Raw genomic sequence first — 20,459 nt, forward strand, 5'->3', positions numbered from 1 at the left:
CACCTCAGAGACTCTCCGGAGAGGCGCTGCTTCCTCTCTCCTCTCTCACGTGACTCCGACTCTCCATTCCATTCACTCCCCACGTCTCCACAAAAAGGCTTCCTCCTCAGGGAAGCCTTCCCAACGCCCCAGACGGGCTGGGCCCCTGTCCGATCTCCCCTCGCAGCCCCTGCTGACTGCCGTCATCACGCTAGTTCTCTGTCTTCCCCGCGGGACTGCACGCCCCAGGCTGCTGCTTCGCACGCCCAGCACAGTACCTCATACACTGGAGGTGATCAGAAGTCCGTCTGTCAGAAAGGAAGCGCTGGTGCGTGCCATGGCATAGTGAACCCAAAAACACTTGCTGACTGAGGCCGCCAGGCACAAACGGCGACACACATCACCTGGTTCCATTCCCCCAAAGTGTCTGAAATAAGGACACCTAGAGAGACATCTGTAGAGAAAACAGATTTGTGTCTGCTTAGGGCTGGCATGCTGGCGGCGGGTGGGGGTGGACAGTGACTGACAGATACAGGGCTTCTGTTTGAGATGAAAATATCCCCAAATTGGTGATGGCTAAACAACTCCACAGATACACTAAAAACCATAGAACTGCGCACTTTAAATGGGTAAATCGTGTGGTGTGTGAACCATATCTCAATAAAGCTGTGAAAAAAATTTAATCCACCTGTCTGGCTGACCAGCTGGAACCCAGAATGTGTTTGTTGAGGATGCTCAGAATCCTGAATCCCCAAGTCCTGTTGTCTGGGTGTTGCAGTGACTTGTAAATGTACTGAGAGAAAGAAGGCTCTGGTCTCTCATCTGAACCCCAATCCAGCGTGATCATTCTCAGCAGCCGCCTCTGCACATTTAACACTGAGCGCAGCTCCTACCCTTGCCTGGGTCCCGACAGGGGAGGCCAGGCTCAGGGTGCGTGTCCCAGCTTGAAGAAACTCAAGCATGCGAGGTCAGGCGACCAGCCCGACCTCACTCAGCAAGACAAGTGGCAGCCAAGAATAGCACAGGGCTTCTAAGTGCGTCTCGCTTGCTGTAAACACCCAGCCGCGCCACCCTTCATCCGTCTGATTTTAAAAGAGACCATAAAATATGAGCCAGGGCGGCAGCACTGAAACCTAAGTTGGGTTCAAGCCAGTGGAAGAACTAATCCTGTCTCCAGTCTGCAGGGACAAGTAGGGAAGACCCCTGGGTCAGAGCTGGGCGGGCTTCTGCCAGGGCCCATGTCAACCGTGTGGGTTCACCGCTCTGGATACAGGCACAGAGACGGAGCTCATTGCTCAGAAGTGTTCTTTGCACTTAAGAATTTCCATCTTCCAGCGCCAGCGGGACCGCTGATGACTCGTAGTGAGCCTCACGCTAGGGGACCTTCTGGGCCAGTTAGCGAAAGAACGGTGAAGGGCAGTCTGGTAGAACTGGGGTCTGGAAAAGCTGGCAGCGGTGTAGCCAAAACAGCAGTGACTGAGCCACATCCAAAAGACAGCTATTTGAAACCAGCCCAGCTCAGCAACTTCCTCGCCGAGCGACCTTTAGCAAAGCCCTCGGCTCTTCTGAGGGTCAGTTTCCTCATCAAAAAAGGGGAAGAACACCGCTTGGTGGTGGATAGGGGCTGCAAAGGGCCGTGGCAGCGCCAGAGCGCGCAGTCTTCGGATGTGTGTCTTCGCGGGACTTCGCTGTGCTAACGATCCGGACGCGGCTTTGGTGGAAGTGCGCGTGCACGGTGGTCTGTCGCTACCTACAATATTTGCCTTAATGAAGGCCCAGACCCCAACCAGGTGGGACACTGTTTCTGTGGGGCCACTCAGGCAGGATAGATGAGGACCGAGAGACAAGCCCAAGGTGAGAGAGAGCTCCTCTGCTAGAAAGGCCTTCACCTTCCTGCAGCTGCCAATAAGCTGTCTCCCTCTTGGACACAAATGGGGTTTCCTTTAGGCCTCAGGTCCTAACTTACAGTGAGTCCTTGTCCAGAGCAGAGGGTGGTCTCTACCCAGTAGTGACTTTCGAGGTGGGAGGGGTTGCCGTGTGCCTGCTTTTCCCAGACGTCGTGGGGCAGGTGGGCCTGTCCCAACCCTGGCGGCCGGCTCACCCAGGCCTTGGCTCCCGGCGGGGGGACACCACGGCAGCTGGCTGGAGCCTGGTGTCTGGGTCTCATCCCAGTCTGGGATTTCTAAATTTAACCTGCTATCAGCTTGAGAGGCTGGAGGGCTTCCTAAATGTGTGACTAAATGCCACTTGGAATCCACTTTACTTGTACTCACCCTCCCTGCACATCCCCCTCCCAAATGTCACCCCCAAATGCAGGCAGCCATCCGAGCGTCCTCGCATGTCAGGGTGAAGATTCAGACGCCTGAGCAGCTCTGGGTCCCGATGGGATCCAGCTCAGCCTCCTCCTGCCACACACGCACGTTCACGCACGCACACGCACGCACACACGCATGCGTGTACACACACACCCTGGTCTCACGGGCAAAACTCAGGAGCTAACTCCACAGTTGAAAGCCAGACCACGCCAGCGAGTTGCACCACCCATAAGCCATCTGGTGGAGGGTGGCCAGCAGAATCCGTTATGCAATTTCCTGCTTTGGTGTCTCAGGCCCCGGAGACAGGATGCAGAATGCCGTTGGGTTGCTGAAGTGTGCGAAGCCCAGGGGAGAAACCAAATACCCAGTGCCCAGAGTGAAGGGGGCCCCCTTGTCCTTTGTGGCGATGCTGAGAGGCCACTGCCCACCCGGCGGACCAGCCTGTGTCCTGCAGCTGACCGGGCAGCGCCTCAAAGGGACTAGCAGGCTCACCGTGGGCCGCAGAGATCTGACGACACAAAAAACTTCCTGTGCTGGGAGGAAGGCATTTCCTGCCTAGGGAACTCAGGACCGAGTGAGCCACCGGCAGGAGGCCTTCTTATGAATAGGAACTGTTGATTATTGAGCACCGAATGTGTGCTGCACAGTGACATGCCGAGGCTGAGAGCACACAGCGGGAAGGTCTGGGCCCGGGGCCGAGGTTCAAATCCTCGCTCTGCCTCTTCCCAGGTGTGTGGCTTGGGCAGCTTCTTGACTTCTGTTCGCCCTCAATTTCCTCATCTGTGAAATGGGCATCAGGATAACACCTGGTGTGTTGGGATTCACTGAGTTAACACCCAGAAACCGAGTAGCATAGTGTGTTCTCACCGCATCAGCCAGGAGATGGCTGGCTACCCATCTTCCAAACAAGGTAAGTGGGACTCAGAAGGGCTCAGTGTCTTGTTCAAACTCACAACAATGGCCTTGAATCCATGGTCCACCTTTAGAGCCCACATGGCCCCAGGACCTGCCCCACCTCCCATCCTTCCATAAGAAAGTTCCAGTAGAAGGAGAAGACATTTACTGTCGGTGCTTTGACCCCACACAACCCCTTTCCCCAGCTGTGGGGCAGGGCATGTCATATGTCGACATTGTCCTAGAAGCTGTTCCTCCATATGGAAACGGGCTTGCAAGTCTGTGCGTAAGGACCCAGCGGAAACACTAACCCCCCTTACCACACAGGTTGTTACTGCTTGCCAGAAAGCCGAGCTGCCCCCAAGCCCTAGCTCCACATCCAAGTCTCCTGCCCCTCATCCACGCAGGGCCCCAGCCAGGGGGCACTTTGGGTGGGGACTGAAGTCCCAGGACTGCAGATGTCAGCCTTCCCTAGGTCCTTCTGGGCCCTTAGCACCAGAACCCCTGAGCTGCAGCCATGCGCCCACCCTCCCTAACACGTTCACTCCCTGGGCCAGAAACAGGGCCGTCAACCCCAGAATGAACCGCTGCTTCAGAAACATCCAGACCCTGGCCAGGCCTACTTTAAAATTACATTTTATTTCTCTTTGTGAATGTTTGTTGTTGCTGTTGTTAAAAAGATTCATTTTACATTTTCTTCAAGAGTCTTGTGCCTCCTGGTAAGTGCACTGGTTTGTTTTCACAGTACTCTCCACGACCATGGACGGTCCTTATTGCTGGCAGAGTGTGTCCACGCCGGGGAGGGGGACACCAGAGGGTTCGGGGACCCAGGTAAGACGCCTGGGGCCTGTGCTCCATGAGGGAGGAGGCCAAGGGAGCAAGCTGAGCTGAGCATCCTCAGCTGGACCTACAGCCCCCGCGGGGTCTTCCCAGCCCTGTCTTCAGAGAGGCTGGGAGGGGCAGAGAGGACGGGGCTGGTGGGGGGTGGGGGTGAGCCAGGGAGCAAGCTGAGCTGGGGGCCTGGGCATGCGGCAGGCCGAGGTGGAGGCAGCCAGAGCAGCAGCGCTCCTCCAGGTGGGCACAGCACAGGCCCCGTCGAGGGGGCCTGCTCATACCCAGGGAGTGTGGGCTTGGGGGACTCCGCCTGAAACAGCTTGGGACCACCCCTTACTGCTCCTTCCCGCTCCCACGGCACCCCCAGTTAAGAACTCCTTAGTGATGACCCAGCCCAGAACCAGAACTCTGGGTCCTGACCCCTCGCCCACGGCCCTTTCTCCTATTTAGTGCAAGAAAGACCTGAGTGCAGAGAAGGGCCATGCCACCGAGAGGCCAGGTCCTGTCCACGGTGGCCCCTCTCCAGCCTGTCCCCAGAGGTAGAGCGGGGAACCATCGTCCCCCTCACTAGAGGCCATGGCCTCTCTGGGTGGCAGGGCCTCCAAACACACCGAGGGGAACCGGCAGTTTCCAGAGGGAAGGTCCCCGGCCTGACAGGGGTCCCCCAAGCACCAGGCCGGCGGCCGGCCTCACAAAGCTGTTTCTGGTCCAGTTGTTCCAGGATAGCTGCACGCCTGCCATCAGGAGCGGGCTCGGGAGATGGCTGGATATTAAGCACCCCTTGAATAAATACAATATCACGTGGATAAAGGAGCAGAGCAAGGATTTAGTGACCGGCGCCCTCCCACACTGTCACCGGGACTCCTACAAGTGGCTCATCTGCAGCAGAAATGGATTATTTTTCTTATCTGACAGTCTTCTGTGCTTGAATATTATTAGTCTGAATGAGGGGCCCAGGTGGTGTAGCTGTGGGTTTGGCAAGCTTGGAGGAAGGGGGCTTTAGCTGGGTGTCCCCTCAGCTCCTGCAAGCAGCCTTCAAGGCAGACATTGCTTAAAAAAAAAACAGAGAGAGAGAGAGAGAAAGCTTGGCGACACTCAGGCCCAAGTCCTGGGGCTCCTACAGGCCAGGCCCTGAGGGAGGGTGGCCTCGAGGACTGGCCTCGCTGTCCCAGACCAGCTTCAAGCCCAGTCCCCTCAGTCCCCGAGCCCTGGGCCCTGGTCTGCTCCTTTGAGTCTACCTCCCGCCTCCCCAGCCTTCCCAGAGCCAGGAACACTGACCTTTGGGTGCCCCGCACCTCCAGCACGTGGTGCTCAGAGCCTGTCGGCAGCCCGCCCCCAGAGCGCCTGGGAGGGGCATCCCTGAGAAGGTGCTGGTTGGGAGGTGTGGGCCCTTTTACCTGTGAACGGCAGCTGGGTAAGATGGCTGGCCCTCCAGGCGTTTGGGACCAGTGGAGATGGAAACAGAAAAGCTGCGCACTTAGATGTGCCCGCAGGCCTGTCTGAGGATGGGCGCTGAGGACTGAGATGGGGACGTTCCCTGGGCTCAGCCTGTAACTCACAGGACCCTCCCTCTCTCCTCCTAGACACACTGGAGGCAAGTTCCGGCTGCAGAGAAGAGAGGAGAGAGAAGCCCCTGGCCGACCTACCCTGGGCCCGAGCTCACAGCCCTTCTCTGCAGGCACGGGGTAGGGCGGGGGGTGTTCTACCCAGGGTGGAGAGAAGGGGCTTTTTAGACAGAGTCCGTGGTTTCGGCTCTGCTAAAACGAAAGAATAAGCAGCTGGTTTTAGATCTAAATCTGCACCCCGAGCCCTTCCGCCGACACGCGGGCGGCGGGGCTCAGGTGCATCTTTCTCTCGTCCCTAACCCAACCCCCTCCTCCCACACCTCTGGCAGAAGATGAAAAGTCCAGTAGAAAAGAGATCCTGCTTTCTTTGTTTCAGGTTTTTTTTCTTTAAATTCAGCTTAAGGCAAAAGTTTGGCGAAGCAACTCTACATAAGGCCGCGTGACGGAGGACAAGGGGGAGCTGCCGGGGAGGGGCCGCCGCACCCGCGATCAGCCGGGGCAGGCGCCCACCAGGCTCACCACCAGCTCCTCCTCGTCCCACCCCTGAGCCTCGTGAAGAGGCGTTAAAAAAAAAAGAACTGAAAAAAAGCAGTTGTTTCAGGGACTCTGTCGCAAGAGAATGACTGAAGTCGCGAGGGGAGGAGAGCAGATCCAAGGGGACACCGAGGGCCACATGGGCTGGTCGGTCCCGCCTGGGTCTCCCCTGCCCCGGGAAGCAGGTTCCGGGAGGACGGGGGGCACCCGGGGGGCATTCGCACAGTGAGACCCGCCCGCTGGACAAGGTAGAAAGGTTGTACTTTGCTGAATGACTGCAGAGTCCCTGTGGGTTTTGGAGCAGGGTTATTATTCGGGTGTAACCTCGGGGGCGCCCCGGCTGTTACCGGTGCTTGGGCGGGATCACCACCAGCGGCTGCCCGTACTTGGGCCGCCACATGAGGACCTGAGCGTCGTTGGCGTTGGGCTTGACCAGGGCGCTGGGCGGGATCGGCTCGTTCTTGCTCAGGATTTTGGGCTGGTCCTGGGCGATGGGCTCCCGCAGCCGGGCGCGCTGGCCCAGGGGCCGGTTGGGGTTCACCTCGATGCTGAGCTGCATGCGCCAGTGAAGCGTCTGCAAAATGATCATGTCATTGGTGGAGGTGTTGGTGGCCACCAGCCACGTGGTGAAGCTCTGGTCCCGGTAGATGTTGGTCAGTTTGGCCACGTTGCTCTCGCTGACGGGCACAGCCCACGTGACGCTTGGGTAAAAGTTGTCGTTCATGCTGATGATGAACTTGGAGTCTCTCTTGGTGGGGCCCACAATGGTGCAGGTCTCTGTGGTGTTGCCGTACCAGGGGTAGTTCACCCCGTCCGAGTCGCTGATGGCCTCGATCTTGCCTTCCTGGAGGTCCGGGAGCTCCCAGCTGGACCTGAGGACAGGAAGGCCAGTTTACTCAGCCAGCCACCCACCTACAGGCTCTTCAAAGTCCCTCTGCCCCTGGGGCTTACCTCCCGGAGGGGACCAGACAGTAAACAGACACTCAACATCATGTTGGGGAAACGGGGCTCCCCGAGACACAGCCTCCCTCAAAAGCCACATCCTGTTCTCTTGCATCATCTCAAGTTGGTCTCCCCCTCCACCCCCGGAAACCGTTGTAAATGGGGCTGGATTCCAGCCGGGCTTCGGGAAGCCCTAGCTTCCCCTGCCCCCAAGGGGATGTGTCCATGGAGGGGCCTGGCGGTGGTGCACAGTGACGGGGAGCCCCGACATGTGCTGTGCCCTCCACCCCGTGTCCCAGTGGCTGGTAGGATGGCCACAGGCAGCCCTGAGATCTTGGTTAGGGCGGAGGCCACTGGCCCTGGGAGGCTAGGGTAGGGGTCTCTCCTGACCACGCAGGGCGTTCAGGCGGCCTGGATGGGACTGCAGGCGGCAGTGAGTTTCTTTCTCACTTTAGGGACCCAAAGAAGGCTTCAGAGCCCAGTGGCCATGGAGTCGGCACATCTGGGAGTGATTCCAGACCCTTCTTTGACCAGCATGTGACCCTGGTCAAACACCCACCCTCCCTGAGCTTCGCTGTCTTCACCTGTGACAAGCACTGCCACCTGCTCCCTCCCCCAGCACCAGGCTGAGGGGCCGGCAACCAGCGCCCGGCGCCCTCACTCAGGCTCCAGCCCCTCACCTCTACGTCTCCTCCACCACACGTGGGTCTGGGCTTCCTGGCCCTCCGCCCAGCCACGGCCAGCACTGGGAGCAGTGCCCCCTTCTCCCCGGTGCCCACCCTCTCCCCGGCCTTCTGCTCATGCCCGCCTAGAAAAGGAAGCACAGCGCAGCCAGAATTGCTCCCGCCTGGTTGGCCCCTGTCTTTGAAGCAGTAGAAACCAAGAAAACCTAACCAGCCCCATCTCAAAACACCGCACGCAGTCCCAGCCTCGGGGTCAGCTTTTCAGTCAATGCCTCCTGGCCTTGCAGCAGCTGCCAGAAAACCTGCACTTGCAGCTTCGGGCCAGCCTGAGTACCAACAGCACTTGGTCAGCCCGACTTGCTCAGCTTTCTTGGGGCAGAAGAAAGCAGCCGGGCTATCGGGAGCTCAGACCCAGGAAACCCACCAGCCTTGCCAAAAGTCTCAGCCACCCTCTCACTAGTGTGAGACCCTGGGCAAAATCCCAGCCCTCCCTGGACCCCAGACTCATCACACACACCCCACCTGGGGTCATGGAAGGATGCGGGCAGGAACATGCCAGCCCAGGGCGGGGCGCAAGGCAAAGGCCAGTGTTTGGTGGCTACTAGCACTGTGTCGTTACTGTTGTTGCTATAGTAATAACTCTCAGGTAGAAGAGGACGCTGGTCTGTCCCAAGTTGCTCTGAGGACACATATGGCTGGAGGCACAGCAGCATCTGGGAAGCCCACCCCTTAAAGACTCAACAATCACACCCACCCTCCTAGACCACTAAAGTAAGGCGAGAGGGAGTGTGGGTCTTTCTCCCAAGGCGATGCAGCTAAGCAATGAGGCCTGGGCTCCTGCCATATCTAACCTCAGGACACTTTGCCCCCGGAATCCTGCACACCTGTGTACACCAGCGGTGCTTTCCAGAATACACTACTTTACAAAATGCATTCCTGGTTATGGCAGCATTACTCACAGTAGCGAAAAGGTAGAAACAACCCAAGTGTCCATCAACAGATGATGGATAAAGTGTGGTCCATCCATACAATGGAATATTATTCAGCCTTTAAAAAGGAAATCCTGACACAGACTTTACAACATGGATGACCCTTGAAGACATTATGCAAAGTGAAATAAGCCAGACGCGAAAAGACAAATACTGTATGAGTCCATGTATGTGAGGTCCCGAGAGTAATCAAATTCAGAGAGACAGGAAGTAGAAGGGAGGTTGCTGGGGAGCAGGGGGAGGGACATGGTGCAGAGCTTCAGTTGGGGAAGATGAAAAAGATGCACAACAATGTGGATGCACTTAATGCCACTGAACTTAAAAATGGCTAAAATGGCCAATTTTACGTGTATCCTATCACAGTTTAAAAAATGCATTCCCCTACTAAAATGCATCGTTTAATGTTAGCCGTGAACAAACGTGGGGCCCACTACAGGAGGAATGACTAAGAATGCGATTTTGCTAATTCTTCTGTTTACTTCATTAAAAAGGTCACAAATTAGGGTAACACCTGCCTAGTAGGCCGTCTTCTGCCTGGGGCCCCGAGCTCATCGGACTCCACGGGAGGAGGTAACAGTCCTGAGCCGGCGGGTTCGGCTCCCCGCCAGGGGCGGGCACTGTGAACGCGAGAAGGGGTCAGAGTCCCTGCGCTGAATTTCTCAGAAGCCTGTGTCCCACCCATGCCCAGCCTCCCACCGTGGAAGGCACCCCCTTGTCCTCTCACAGTGGTTACGCTTGCTCGTAAAAGTCTTTTTCAGGCAGAAAGCCATCTTGTTAAAGGACCCTTCCTCTTGCCTTGGGGGTTTCACTTCCTAAGAGCCGGCTGGTTTGGGGAAGCAGGGCTTAATACCAGAATGGCCTCTCTCTCTCTGTCAGCCTCTGACCCCAGCTTCGGGCTTCCTCCTCAGTCCCTCCTCCCAGCCCCCAAGTGCCTGGGCCCTGGCTCAGTCACAGACGGGTGACAGTTCTCATGAGCTGGCAGACAGACAGCCGGGGCTCATGTGGGATATTACTCAGAACCAGGGCCAAGGGCGTCTGTTTTCAAATCATCACAGGCCAGCTGGGCTGGCCCTGGTCCCTGTGGTCCAGTCTCCCCATCGAGGCAGTGGAAGGTGGCTAAGGGCACAGCTCCTGAGGGATGCAGACCAGCCCCAGGTCCAGGCTCCGCCTGGCCACGAGCTCTGACCAAGTCACAAATCTCTGAGCTGCCCTGTCTCATCCATTCACTGCGGGTAATCCTACCCACTTTGCAAGGCTTTTCATGAAAGGCGTTGATATATACTACCTGGTACGCAGTAAACAGCAAACCATGGAAACTTCGGGAGACCGCTTGGGGCAGGCGTGCCTCTAACATTGCAGGATTCGCCAGCCCTGATGTGACCTGAAGCCCTTTTGACCTCATGTATGTTTTCAGACTATCCACACTCTGAAAGGAACGATTCCACCCAGTTACTGCCTCTAAGACTTCCTGTTGGTTCTGGAATGACCTTGGGATTCAAGGCAGACCCTGGAGTTTTCTGCTCCAGGGGTGGAAGGGTGAGCTCGGACCCCAGCCCTGCACACCCTGAGCCTTCTTGTTGGCACGAGGGGGGACAGTACAGGCTCTGATGCATGGATGCCACCAAAAGGTGTAGGCAAGGCTCCCAGCTCTGTGCCGGCGCACCACCGCTCAGCCCCCGCGTCTGTGTGGAGGAGGGGGACTCTGTGAACATGAGCAAATGCCCATTTCTGCCCTGGCGCAGACCCCGGCGGGGGGGTCGTGTCAGGCCGCCCACAGGTGAGCAGGAGGCTCTGGTCTCTCCCGTGTTCTTCCCCTTTGCTTGCCGGCCTGCGCTGGTCTTTAGGGCAACACTGGCTCCAGAACATGCGGGACCAGTGCAAAGTGAAAACACCAGGCCCCTTGTTCAAAATTAAGAATTCCACTGTGGCAACAGCAGAGCACTGAACACAGAGCATGGAGCACAGGGCCCAGTGGGACTGAGCGGTCCCCACGCCCGAGAAACTGGCCCGCTTCCATGGGCATGCTCACACTCCTGCCCTCGTGCCAGAGGTGTGGGAGCCCCAAGGACAGCAGGCAAGCCCGGGCCTGAAGCGGAACCCCAGAATGCTTTCTGGGGACCCTCACAGCCTGTCTGAAACTGACTCTTCATCTCCCCTTGACGCCCGTTCCTTCTGCAGCCACACTGCCATGCTCTCAACAGACGTTCGCAGGGACCCGCCGCTGACACTGTCCACCACGCTGGGAAAGGGCTGCACAGAGCTGCCGACCGAGTCAGCATCTCTCTTAAGCCTGCCATGACTCCCTGTGGCCTTGAAAGCCAGATGCAGGTGAAGCCAAGAGTCACTCGTGTGCACACACACACACACCCCCACCCCGCACCACGCCAGTCCTCCCCAGGCTCCAGACCTACCAGCCCTTCCTCTAACAGGCTGTGCCCCTCCCGACTCAGGGCCCCCGCCTCCTGTCATGGCTCAGGCTGTCAGTATGACTGATGGTGTTTTATAGAGGATAGCTGGAGACGAGAGGTCTGGCCCAGGGCCACAGAACTGGGAAACCACCAGGCAGGAGCCACAGCCTGAGTGAGCTCTTACCCACAGCCTCCAACAGCCCCTCACCCAACATACACACATATGCACGCACACACACACAGACTCCAAGCAGCATGACTGACCAAGAGTGTGAGTCTGAAGGGGTTACAGAAAGGCCTTCCCTGGAGACCACAGAAGGTGTTGAGGCTGTGACGAAGGGCACCCACAGGGGCTGGGGAGGGTCACCCTGTGGCTCCAGGCCCCGCCACTGGCCAGGAGCTGACCCTGCCTCTTGGTGGAGGGTGAAGGAAACCAGGGATGCCCAGAGGCCAGAGGTGTGCCTCAGAGAGGAGGGGAGGGACTTGATCCTCCTGTGACCTTGGCCCAACGGGAGCACACCGTTCCCAGCTGCTTCACGCCAGGCAGGGGTAGCGAGCCTGGACCTGGGTGCTCTCCTGGGTGCAGATGGCCCCTCGTGCCCCCATGGGCCCCCGCCTCTCCCGGGCTCTCTGACTGTATTTTCGTCTCTGGACTCCAGAGCTGGACCATCCCAGCCCACATGGTCTCAGAGCAGAGTTCCCAAACTTCACATCTCTTTCCTCATTTTGGTCCTGTACATAGCTCCTATGTTATCACTCACTTAATTTTTTTCCTTAAAATTAATCACATTTTTAAAAACTCAACTAAATTTAGTTTTTCCTAAGATGCACTTTTAAAATAACAGGCTGGATATGCTAGGCACAGATAGATTTTTTTTCTAATATACGTTAGAATAAATATGTTGCTTTAAATTATAATTACACTTAGGCTTAAACAGGTTCACCTAAGTATTATTTCACATCGCACAGGTGGCGGGCACACTGAAAGCACATTTAGAGGTGGCGGTTTGAGGCTGGATGGCGAGAGGGGCTTTCTGGGGCACGAGGCGCTTTTGCCAGCGGGTTTCAGTGCCTGCACACACGCCAGAGGGGCACTTAGGGATTAGCTCACCTGCTCTCCAACTGTACAGCGTTTACAATTTTTTTGCAATTTGCAAAAAGTTCAAAATCTGTAAAATTTTGCGATTTTCTAAGAAATGAGGCCCAAGAGCCCCCTTCCAAACCAGACTGGGACCCTGGTTTCCTAACTCCTGCCCTGGGCGGCCGCCCACTGGGCTGGCCCCCTCCCACCAGTCAGATCACCAGGCACTGGTTCCTCGAGGGAGGAGCTGCAGGTGGCCCCTCCCTGCCTGCTCCTGGGGACCCCCAAAGGACAAACACTATTTTTCCTCCCCACTCACCCCTCTCTGCCCAGGCCTAATGTGAGGGGAAAAGGGCCCATCGTGCCTGTTTCAGTTTTTAGTTATAAAGGCAATGTTTTTGTTTAAAAAAAGAAAAAGCAAGCTATAGAGAAGTCAATAAAGTGAGAAACGGAAGTCTTCCGGGCCTCCCCCTCCCTCGCCGAGGTTACTCACCACATTACACTCTGGTAAACAGCCTTCTACAGCTTGCTCCCTGCACATCCACACAGTATACGTCCCAATGCTTAACAAAAATGGGCTCCTACTCTATATATTTTACTTTTTTTCTAATGCAACGATGCTAATACAGTAAGAATCTCTGGCTGCTCCTCCTCATGTAGCAGCCTTGTCCTGTTCTGCTCTGTGGACAAAGCCCAGTGTAACCCCCGCTGATGGACACTTGGGTTGCTCTTGGCTCTTTGGGATTATGGACCATGCTGGAGCTTCTGTCCCCACACAGACATCCTTCCGCCCTGCTTCCTCCTTCACGTATTCGTTAATTCATTTGTTCAGTAGATAATTTTTTGTGTGCCTACTACATGCCAGGCACTGGGACAGGGGCTCAGTTTTTGCAAAACAGACCTTAGAAGTAGAAGGGCAGCGTTGAAGGGCATGTGTACTTGAAATTGTGGTAGATAAAGCTCACCTTCCAGAAGCTGCCCAAACTCTACCCCCACAAACAGCATGGGAGGCTCTTCAACCCCCAGCCCCCTTGCCCAACACCAGGCATTACTGGTCTTTTTCATTTTTACCCAGATGCGATCAGCGGGAAAAAAAAGAAAAAAGGAAAAGCAGCTCCATATTTCATTGGCCATTTCCCTGATCACTGCAGCCATCGGTGCCTCCTAGCTCGTCTCCGGGAGCCTCCAGCTTTTGTTTTCGGCCTTCAGAAGGTAAGGACTGGCACGCTCACTTGGCTGGGCCTGGTCCAGGGGGAGTTCTTTGGGGACCGGGCGGCACTCCCCTCAACTTCCTCCCACCCCAAAGCCTGGAAACCAGGACTTCCCTCTCTCGCCTGCCTCCACCGGGCCCCGCAGATGGGGGAGACCGCCTTCCGGTCGCAGAAAGGAAGCATCGTCCTCAATTGTTCCGCACGGGGCGGCTCAGGAAGAGGCCACGTGGTCACCAGGGCCATTCCTCCCGGCCTGGCCCCAGGCCCGCTGGGGCAGAGCAAGCCTGCTGGGGCAAGTGGCCTGACCATAAAACGAGGACCTCAGGGGGGTCCTCGGGAGGCGGGAAGCTGGGGCAGCCTCATGCTGTGGGCGAGCGTGTGCAACCCAACCCAGGAGAAGAAAGAACAGTGACAACTCCAACCCAGCAAGCTCTGCTGACTCTGCCGGTGACACTACTGGTGACTTCTTACTCGTTACACTAGGAAGAGCAACCACGTGTCCGGGGCTTGGTGTTCACCAGGCACCGCGCTAGTTCCCATCATGCGCTGTTTCACCTAATCCTCACAACAGCCCAAGAGGAGGGACTCTTCTCCCCATCTCACAGATGGGAACAGTGAGGCTCAGAGAGGTTGCCAGCCAGGCCCAAGGAGGCCACATTCATCTATGGTGGAGCCACTCCCCACTGGACAAGGACACAGGGAGGTGGCACTGTCAACCCAGACAGACTCCATCTCTTGAGCTGCCCTCCTCCCCTCAGCCCGCCCTTTGGCAGAATCCCGAGCCAGAAGCTGACATTGGCCTTGGCCGTGGGCCAGATTCCTCGGGGGCTCCAGAGAAGGGCGAACCAGGGATAACATGAAGTATCTCCCACACAGGCGAGAAATTGTGACTTGTCACTCGGAAGACTGTGCCAGCTGACAGGTGGCGGCTGAGGATTGCGGAGGACGGGGCTGTGGAGGCAGGCGTCTCCAACAGTTTTTTGGGGGGTAGCTTTTAAAGCAACGTGGGTTGGACCCCAAACCATATAGAATGCTCTCCAGCTGGCACGAGAAAGTCACCATTTTCTAGCTCTTGTCCGTGAGAGTCGGGCATCACTGAGGTGGCCGGGTGCCTTGTTCTGTTTCAAATATTTCAAATCCAGAATGTCATTCAGAAGAGTTCCCCTCCTGGCTTAGAGATTAATTTCAAGCAGGGATAATGTCTGGGGGTAGTACAGGTTTCGGTTAAGCATGTGGAATTAATGTTTTTAATACAAGCCTGTTTGTCAAGAATGGAAGCCCCAACCTAACCTCAGCCACCTGGCCGTCCCCTCCGCCGGCCACCAAAGCCCAGTGCGTGGGTGTCATTTTAAGGATTCAGATTGTCTGGATCTAGCCAGCCCAGCAGTTCTCAACCAGGGGTGACTCTGCACCCCTCCCGGGGACATTGGGCGATATCTGGAGACATTTTTGGTTGTCAGGACACAGGGACAGGAGGCTGCTGGCATTGAGTGGGTAGAGACCAGGGACACTGCTCAATGCCCTGCAACACCCAGGGCAGCCCCTGTCCCGGCAAAGTTAGGGGACAGTTCCGGGCAGCCTGAGGTCGCCTGTCAGTCCCACCGCTTACCGCCCTCACTTTCTTTTACATCACGAGGCTTCAAAACATGTAGAAGGCTTGTTACCACAGGAGGCCCGGGGTAGGGGAGACGGAAAGGGCTTTTACATCACATCAAAATGCTTCCATTTACATTTAAGCAGGAGCAGCTGCCAGGCTCTTTCTAAACAAGCCTCTCACTTGCAGAATGCACCCGTTGAATACAGAGCCTCCCCGTGGGCTGGAGGAACCGCGCTATTTGGTAATTCAGTGTCTTAATAAAATTTTGTTGACAAATAATCAATCAAGCAGCTTCCAACCCAGCATTTCAGCCGTAGGGCCGTCACCTACACCTGTCCTCTCCCTGAATCCTCAGCCCACGGGGAGTTCTGAGCCGCACACACAGATGGCAAAGCCGAAACTCCAAGAGGTGACTTGTCGAAGCCCAAGAGCCAGCCTTGGGCAGTCACTCTGACTCCGGGACCCGAGCCCATTAATGACCAGTCCACCCTGCTCCTCTGACAAGCCTCGAATTCTGCCTTTCTCCAGGGCTGGTCCCGTCCCAAATGGGAGCCCAGTGGACCCAGGAGAGTGAGATGTGCTGGACACAGAGAGAGAGCCCTGGGTTGAAGGCACGTCCCAAGAAAGGGAGGGAATAAAGAGGAAACAAATGGAGAGGAAGGAAAACGGCCTTCAACCACTTAAAAAAGAATTGTTCATGACTTACACTACTGTTAAATTCTTAAAAGTCAGGGAGTGGGCCTGTGTAGAAGACAAAGACCAGGGCTGGCGAGAAAATTAAATACAAGGAGTAATTTACGTCTGTCCGAATTCTGTTGTTTCAGCCACGATTCTCAGCTCATGACAGATACCATCCTCCCATCCCCATCTGATTGAAGAATAATCACAGTAATAACAAAGAAGACAGCCACTTGCAGTAAGTATGTACCGCGGGCTTGGCATAGTGCTGACCGCTGGACTCATGTCATCTCCTGTAAGTCAATAAGCCATGGTGCAAGGGCTATGACTGGCCCCAGTTTTGCAGATGAGGAAACCGAGGGTCAGAGTGGCTAAGGTCACATCCTGGAAAGTGGCAGAGCCTGGACTCCCGCCCAGGTCGGCTTGACTGCAGTCTAGGTGTGCACTGGGTTCCTCTAACCAGGAACCAAGGACTCGCACGGACAGAGAAATGTCATCCCAGGTCTCCTGATGCAGGCCTGCCTCCAGCAATAGTGCCCGCACATTCTCAGAGCCTGGAGATTCTGCAGCCCCATGTGCACAGATAGGGAAGCTCCAAGCAGGCCTGCTCCCTCCTGCCAACGGCCCTCATCCATCTCTCTAGAACTTAGTCCCTTTAATTCTCCCCAACTTTCTTCCTCCTGGCACTTGTATCTTTCCAAGAAGGACCCTCTGGCTTCCCTACTCTTTCTAGGGAAGAAAGGAGGCTTAGCCTAAAAGCCCTAGAAAAACCTTTGTGTCTTGCCAGTTGTCCCAGACGTCTTGCAAAGCCTGAGAAGATTTCAGGCTTAAGACTTCTTAGGAAAAGGTCCACACCAAATAACTAAGAATCAGGTTTCCCTTCTTGGAGTGGAAAGTCAGCCCCTCGCCTGGTTTAATAGCCACTCTGAGAGTTAAAGACATGAATGTAGACGTCAGGTTGACGGAGGGGAGTGGACGAGTGTCCCGATATGCCCCAAGTGCACCTCTGGGGCGGCCATGGTTACACCTAGCTTTAGCTTTTTCCATGATTCTCCTGTTTCCCTGGTAACTTCAGAATCATTAAGTGGAGAAGCCATAAGATATGGTGTCCCCTCCCCACCCCCTCTAATTTCAGGTGGCCCAAGATGTTCTTAAATCAGTGAAGAGTGCCAAGTCTTGAGGAAAGCCCCCTCTGTTCCTCACTTGCAGGACTGGGAGTGATGCTACCCAGGCGGACCCTGAGAGGCAGGCTGGGGACAGTGTCCGTGGCCAGTCACCGCGTCAAGCTGAGGGGGCTGCCCTCGGGACGTGCCTGGCGCTCTCAGAAGGGTCCTCATGCTCAGAAACAGCTGTTGTCACCGCCCTGTCTTCGGGGGCCCTTCCACACCCAGGATGACCATCTCTAGGGTCAAGGAACATGCCAAAAGGGATGGCCCAGGGGCCGCACCAAGAGCTACATTTTCCTGGGAACATTTTGCAGACCAGGCTGGAGAGAAGAGGCCGGTGGGGTCCTGTCAGCTGTCAGCGGCCCAGTGGAGTCTTCCGGACACTGACACTAGATGTCTACGTAACGTGGCCTCCTGCCTGAGAGAGAGAAAACACTGCACCGGCAAGCAAGCCGGGTTTCTAAAACTAGATGTCCTCTCAAATACGCTCTGTCCGGGACTATGGAGCATCCCCCAGGTCCTGATGTGCCTCTGAAAGTGCCGGGGGACAAGTTCAGGCCCAACACAGAGCCCAGCACACTAACTCCGGAGGCTGCAGAGGCCGGGCTCCCCTTCCCTGAGTACCCGCCACGTGTGCGGGCGGAGGCCTCTCTAGTGACCCAGGACAGCACACGTGCTTTGCCAAAGAGGAACCTGGACCCAGTGGAATGTCGTCTGCTCTCAGCATCTTGCAGGGAGGGATGCAGGAACCCCAGGAGCCAGGGACAGTGGAGGGGAAGGTCCTAGTGCCGTAACCCCACTCAAAATCAACAGGCGAGCCCTCTAGGTCACCTGGCCAAGAAAGACCCAGAGGCCACGGCCATGTCTGCCTAACACTTCCCTCTGGCCCTGGCGAGAGCCCCTCTAGTCCCCGACCGCACCCCCAGGCCCCCACACTCCCCCAGCCGGAGCAGCCCCCAAGGCTCGCCCCTGGGCAGTAGTACTCACATGCCCTGCTCCCCATACTGGTTGTAGAACTCCATGTGGCTGCACGCCTGAATCCAGCCAACAATCCAGGTCTCCTTCTTGGGGATGGGTGGCATGACCACCTGGGCCGAGGCACGGAAGTGGGGTGTCCGGTAGCGGAGCACCACGCTGGAGGACTCATCAATGCTCGTGGGGATGGGGTCAATAGAGGCCTTCACGTCGATCACTGTGATACCTTCCCGGAAGACTCTGGCTTTGCCCCCGATGCTCTGAATACAGCCCATGGCACACAGGACCGCTCTGATCTCCAGGGAAGGCCAGCAGTCCCAGAGGAAACTGGGCATTGAGAGGATGGAGGCTGCCGGACCCAGTGCAGACAGTACTGTTCTCCAGTCTCAAATCTGAAGACCGATATCCATAGGATAGAAAATTCACTGAGTAGAAGGGGTTTGCATATCACTACCTTGGGCCTGTTTATAAATAAGGATTTTGCTGCATCTCAAGGGCCCTGGGTTCTCTCTTCTTCTGCTAGCAGTGGACAAAAATCACCGATATTCTTTGGATTAAAAAAAGAAAAGTTTGAAAGTTAATGGATAATCATGTTGTTCAGGCATCCAGCCCTTCTGTGCCTCACACGCGGGAAACGCAGCTCCGAGACGCTCCCTGAAGTCTTCGGGTGAAAAAGGCAGATGCCGGCAGACACATAAATAAGGAAGGCTCCGTCCCCTGCGCGGTGCCGCCACCCTCGCTGCAGAAGACCGACTTCCTGCCCTCTGCCTTCCGCACGCCCTCCGGGCACAGGCACCCGGCCGCTCGCCCAGCCCGGCCGAATCAATGGGAAAGCGGCTTCTGTTCAATCCACCGAGGTCCGGGCGCCCTCGGGGGCTTCCAGGAGGCCAGTGCCTGGCTCGGGCCGCCCGCGGGGTCCCCGAGCAGCGCGGCGCAGCGCGGGTCCCCGTCGGCGCCCACTTGCGGGCGCGGGCCGACGCCCCCACGCGGGCGCGCCGCGTCCCCTCGCCGCTGTCGCTGTCGCCGCCCGCCGCCGTGCGGGGGCCTTAGGGCTGCGCTCCTGCCGCCGCCTGGTTCCCCGCGGCCGCCGAGGACCTGGTGGGAGGTGGAAGGGACAGGGCGTCAAGGCCCGCCTCAAAGTTGAGCCGAACTTTGCCGTGGGGGACGCGCGGGGCGGCGACGCGTGTGCGCGAGGCGGCGACGCGTGTGCGCGGGGCGCGGGCTGCGGAGCTGACGGCGCAGCTCTGGGCGGTCTCCCCGGAGGCGGCGGCCCCCCCGCCCGCCCCGTCAGTGGCGGCTGCAGGACCGCGCACACCAGCGAATAATCGCCGCCCGTGACATCTCCGCTGACACCTCCCGGCCCGGAGGCGGGGTAGGGGGCGACCGGCTGACACTGCAGTGGGCCTCGTGGACTTTCGGGTCCTGGCACTGCCCCTACCGCCTTGCCGCTGGCGCCCCTTCCCCGTCCGGATCCCTCTGGCCCCCTGGGCCCGTCTGATCGGGCGTGAGCCCTTTCCCGGGCCGGGGTCTCCCGACCCCCGGAGGGCGCAGTGCCCCAGCCCGACCGCGTCCGGCGCCTCTGCCGCCCCCTCGCCAGCCTCGAGCGGCCCCCGATCCCCGCGCGTCCGGCGCGCTCGCCGCTGCCGGGGAACTTTGGCGCGCACGCCCCCACCCGGGCGGCGCCGCCGACTCACCTGCCCCTCTGGCAGCTCCGCGTGCCCGGGCCGCCGCCCTCCGGACGCCCCTGACCCCGCCGCGGGCACGTCCTCGGAGCGTCCCCACCCCCTTCCCCGGGCAGTGTCCTTTAGCTCTACTGGGGTCTGGGGCCGGCGTGGGCGCCCCCGGCCCCCACGTCCTCCTAGCTCGGGGCTGCTGGAGGGGGAGAGGGTGGCCGGGGGCGGAGGAGTGAGGCTCGGGGCTCTCTCGCCCCCACCCCGCGCGCCTGCTTTATTTTATGATCATTGTGAGCGTGCTGTCGCCGTTCAGCCCCGCCGCCGCGCCGCAGCCGCCTGGCGCGCCCCGCGCTGCCTCGCTCTGCTGCAGCATCGGAAAGGCAACCAGGTCAAACTTTGCAGAAACTCAGCCCCTGCGCCGGCCTGGCCCCGCGTCCGCCCGCAGCCGCCGGCCGGAGCGCAGCGCACGCAGGAACCGCCGCCCGCTCGCCGGCCCCGCTGGGATGCAGCTCCGCAGGCGGCGGCGGCGGCGGGCGGGCGCCGCCTCCTCCTCGCCGCCCGCCCTGCTCTCCACCCTCGCTCCCCGCACACAGCCCGCCTCCCCCTGGTAATCCTCTCTCCCTCTCCCCTCTTTCGCTCGCTCTCTCTCGCTCTCTCTGCAGCTGCTGGGGGAGCTGAGCCTCTCCTTGCAGAAACGACATTTCCTTTTTGGAGGGCCTCGGGAATTCTGGGTAGTGTAGTTCGGCTTCTGTCTCGGGTCCAGGTGGGCTGCTCCTCGTGCCCTTTGAACTCGGCAGGCTTTCCGGGGTTCAGGGCAGGTGGGGAGGGGTTGCGTTGCCCTGGCGTTCCTGGCCGCGGTGGGGCCTGGCTGGGTCAAACAGTGCAGAGCTCTAGGAGGCTCCAGGCTGGGAAGGTTGGGGGTGTGGGGAGAAGTT

The 20,459-nt window shown here is 57.9% G+C and overlaps 1 protein-coding gene and 1 long non-coding RNA gene across 3 annotated transcripts; one reads left to right on the plus strand and one right to left on the minus strand.

Moving 5' to 3' along the window:
* The first annotated feature begins 3,047 nt into the window (after positions 1–3,047).
* LOC107034794 (uncharacterized) lies at positions 3,048–5,727 on the plus strand. The gene is made up of 3 exons (XR_001460321.3): positions 3,048–3,204; positions 3,934–4,019; positions 5,606–5,727. It is a non-coding gene; the product is annotated as an uncharacterized lncRNA (long non-coding RNA).
* FAM78A (family with sequence similarity 78 member A) lies at positions 4,829–19,683 on the minus strand. Of its 2 annotated transcripts, none has more exons than XM_072960312.1 (4): positions 19,546–19,683; positions 17,864–18,946; positions 6,469–6,993; positions 4,829–5,627 (listed from the first exon to the last, which is right to left on the minus strand). In XM_072960312.1, the coding sequence occupies exons 2-4, from the start codon at positions 18,184–18,186 to the stop codon at positions 4,958–4,960; spliced, it is 1,518 nt and encodes a 505-aa protein (XP_072816413.1). In that variant the 5' UTR covers positions 18,187–18,946; positions 19,546–19,683; the 3' UTR covers positions 4,829–4,957. The 2 variants fall into 2 exon arrangements, with proteins under 2 accessions (XP_072816413.1, XP_072816414.1); XM_072960313.1 differs by lacking the exon at positions 19,546–19,683 and having other exon boundaries at positions 4,829–5,072; positions 5,420–5,627; positions 17,864–19,115.
* Between the last annotated feature and the right edge of the window lie 776 nt (positions 19,684–20,459).

This window comes from Vicugna pacos, chromosome 4 (assembly GCF_048564905.1).
Source record: "Vicugna pacos chromosome 4, VicPac4, whole genome shotgun sequence".
Taxonomy (NCBI): domain Eukaryota; kingdom Metazoa; phylum Chordata; class Mammalia; order Artiodactyla; family Camelidae; genus Vicugna; species Vicugna pacos.

Excerpts from the sequence above, each read along its gene's own strand:
- FAM78A (XM_072960312.1), bottom strand. The coding sequence starts at position 18,186 with ATGCCCAGTTTCCTCTGGGACTGCTGGCCTTCCCTGGAGATCAGAGCG. Across the intron at positions 6,994-17,863 it reads CAGTATGGGGAGCAGGGCAT|GTCCAGCTGGGAGCTCCCGG; the intron begins GTGAGTACTACT and ends TCCTGTCCTCAG. Across the intron at positions 5,628-6,468 it reads GTGATCCCGCCCAAGCACCG|CCGGAACTTGCCTCCAGTGT; the intron begins GTAACAGCCGGG and ends TCTTCTCTGCAG.